This window comes from Hemiscyllium ocellatum, unplaced genomic scaffold (assembly GCF_020745735.1).
Source record: "Hemiscyllium ocellatum isolate sHemOce1 unplaced genomic scaffold, sHemOce1.pat.X.cur. scaffold_578_pat_ctg1, whole genome shotgun sequence".
Classification (NCBI taxonomy): domain Eukaryota; kingdom Metazoa; phylum Chordata; class Chondrichthyes; order Orectolobiformes; family Hemiscylliidae; genus Hemiscyllium; species Hemiscyllium ocellatum.
This window is the reverse complement of record NW_026869122.1, coordinates 345,723-348,478: the sequence shown is the minus strand read 5'-3', so window position 1 is coordinate 348,478 and position 2,756 is coordinate 345,723. Positions and strand designations below refer to the sequence as shown.

Sequence of the window (2,756 nt, the reverse complement as noted above, 5' to 3'; positions counted from 1 at the left end):
CCCGCTTGACTCACCTCAAGGAGAATTCCGTTCCATTGGAGGTTTACGAGGCCGGAGATAAATAGCTGCAGAGGGAGAGCGCGACAGAGAGAGAAAAACCGACATAAAGAGGTGGACTGGGCCCACGTTGGAGCCTGAGTGCACAGCCTCCACACACTAGGCCCCAAGTTGAGGCTTGGGGCCTAAACTCCACACACTAGGCCCCAGTTGAGGCCTGAGGCCTAAACTCCACACACTAGGCCCCAGTTGAGGCCTGAGGCCTAAACTCCATACACTAGGCCTCAATTGAGGCCTGGGGCCTAAACTCCACACAGTAGGCCACCGTTGAGGCCTGAGTCCTAAACTCCACACACTAGGCCTCAATTGAGGCCTGGGGCCTAAACTCCACACACTAGGCCTCAATTGAGGCCTGGGGCCTAAACTCCACACACTAGGCCCCAGTTGAGGCTTGGGGCCTAAACTCCACACACTAGGCCTCAATTGAGGCCTGGGGCCTAAACTCCACACACTAGGCCCCAGTTGAGGCCTGGGGCCTAACCTCCACACACTAGGCCCCAGTTGGAGCCTGAGGGCACAGCCTCCACACACTAGGCCCCAGTTGGAGCCTGAGGGCACAGCCTGCACACACTAGGCCTTAGTTGGAGCCTGAGGGCACAGCCTCCATACAATAGGCCCCAGTTGAAGCCTGAGGGCCAATTCTCCACACACTAGGCCCCAGTTGGAGCCTGAGGGAACAGCCTCCACACACTAGGCCCTAGTTGATGTCTGAGGGCACAGCCTCCACACACTAGGCCCCAGTTGAAGCCTGAGGGCCAATTCTCCACACACTAGGCCCCAGTTGGAGCCTGAGGGCACAGCCTCCACACACTAGGCCCCAGTTGAAGCCTGAGGGCACAGCTTCCACACACTAGGCCCCAGTTGGAGCCTGAGGGCACAGCCTCCACACACTAGGCCCCAGTTGGAGCCTGAGGGCACAGCCTCCACACACTAGGCCCCAGTTGGAGCCTGAGGGCACAGCCTCCACACACTAGGCCCCAGTTGAAGCCTGAGGGCACAGCCTCCACACACTAGGCCCCAGTTGAAGCCTGAGGGCACAGCCTCCACACACTAGGCCCCAGTTGGAGCCTGAGGGCACAGCCTCCACACACTAGGCCCCCGTTGAGGCTGACTCTACCAATGGGTGCAGCCTGGGCCTTCCCCCACAGCCCCAGCGCCCCCTGGGGACTCACGTCGGTGATGACCTTCATCTTTCTCAGGTAGGTCACCTCGGTCTGCAGCAGCTCCCAGAGCGCCTCCTGCTGGTGCCTCTGTCTCCGGGACATTTCCTGCCGGAAGGGAGAGAGGGAGGGATAGTATTCCGGCTTTGAGCGGACCGAGGGGGAGGGAGAGAGGGAGGGAGGGAGGGGGAGAGAGGGGGGGAGAGAGAGGGAGGGGGAGAAGAGAGAGAGGGAGGGAGGGGGGAGAGAGGGAGGAGAGGAAAGGGAGGGAAGTGGAGGGTGAGGGAGGGGGGAAGGAGAGAGGGAGGGAGGGAGGAGTGAGAGAGGGAGAGAGACAGAGAGAGAGAAGGGGAGGGACAGAGGAGGCAGGAGAGAGGAGGAGGGAGAGGGCGGAGGGAGGGAGAGGGTGGAGGAGGGTGACGGTGGAGGAGGGTGAGGGTGGAGGGGGAGAGAGGAGAGGGAAGAGGGGGAGGGGAGAGAGGGGAGGGGAGAGAGGGGAGGGAGGGGGAGAGACAGAGGGAGGGAGGGAGGGAGAGAGGGAGAGAGGGAGAGAGGGAGGAGAGAGGGGAGAGAGAGAGAGGGAAGGAGGGAGAGGGTGAGGGTGGAGAGGGAGAGGAGGGGGGAGGGAAGAGGGGGAGGGGAGGGAGAGAGGAGGAGGGGGAGGAGTGAGGAGAGGGAGTGAGGGGAGTGTGCAGCCTCCCCGTGTGGAAGAGCTCCCCCACCTCATGGCGATGGACCACGTCCTTCCAGGAGTTGGGCAGCTGGATCCGTCCCTCAGGGCCCTCTCCGATCTCCCAGTGACCCCTCACCTCATCAGGAAGCCTGGGGAGGCCGTACACACTGAAGGACGTCAGGCACCGATAGAGTTCCTCCACCTTCTCCGATCCCTGGGCAAGAGAGAGAGAGAGACGGGAGTGCGAACGGTCTAGCAACAGCCTCTGAACCAACTGGCGATTCAACTGGCGCAAGGGGCTGAACGGCCTCCTCTTCTGTGGAACAGTCTCAAGAGGGAGGGGGCAGAATGGCCTCCAGTTCCTGTGGGGTAGTCTCAAGAGAAAGGGGGCAGAACGGTCTAGCAACAGCCTCTGAACCAACTGGCGATTCAACTGGTGCAAGGGGCTGAATGGTCTCCTCTTCTGTGGAACAGTCTCAAGAGGGAGGGGGCAGAATGGCCTCCAGTTCCTGTGGGGTAGTCTCAAGAGAAAGGGGGGCAGAACGGTCTAGCAACAGCCTCTGAACCAACTGGCGATTCAACTGGCGCAAGGGGCTGAACGGCCTCCTCTTCTGTGGAACAGTCTCAAGAGGGAGGAGGCAGAATGGCCTCCAGTTCCTGTGGGGTAGTCTCAAGAGAAAGGGGTCAGAATGGTCTCCTGTTTCGTGGGATAGCCTAGAGAGAGAGCAGAATGGCCTCTTGTTCCTGCATAACAGGGGGCAGGATGAGGAGGGGCTGAATGGCCTCCAGTTGCTGTGTAAAGGGCTGGAGGAGGAGGATGGGGCTGAATGGTCTCCTGTTCCTGTGTAATAGACTGGAGAAGGAAG

General features: G+C 60.8%; 1 protein-coding gene across 1 annotated transcript in view; it reads right to left on the bottom strand.

Annotated features, from left to right (window-relative positions):
• LOC132813963 (uncharacterized) overlaps window positions 1-2,756 on the bottom strand; it is a 6,149-nt gene that overhangs the window by 2,509 nt on the left and 884 nt on the right. The window contains exons 3-5 of the mRNA XM_060823323.1: window positions 1,940-2,104; window positions 1,230-1,325; window positions 11-65 (exon numbers count right to left, since the gene is read on the bottom strand). Coding sequence (XP_060679306.1) covers window positions 11-65; window positions 1,230-1,325; window positions 1,940-2,104 — 316 coding nt within the window. The remainder of the gene's footprint in view (window positions 1-10; window positions 66-1,229; window positions 1,326-1,939; window positions 2,105-2,756) is intronic.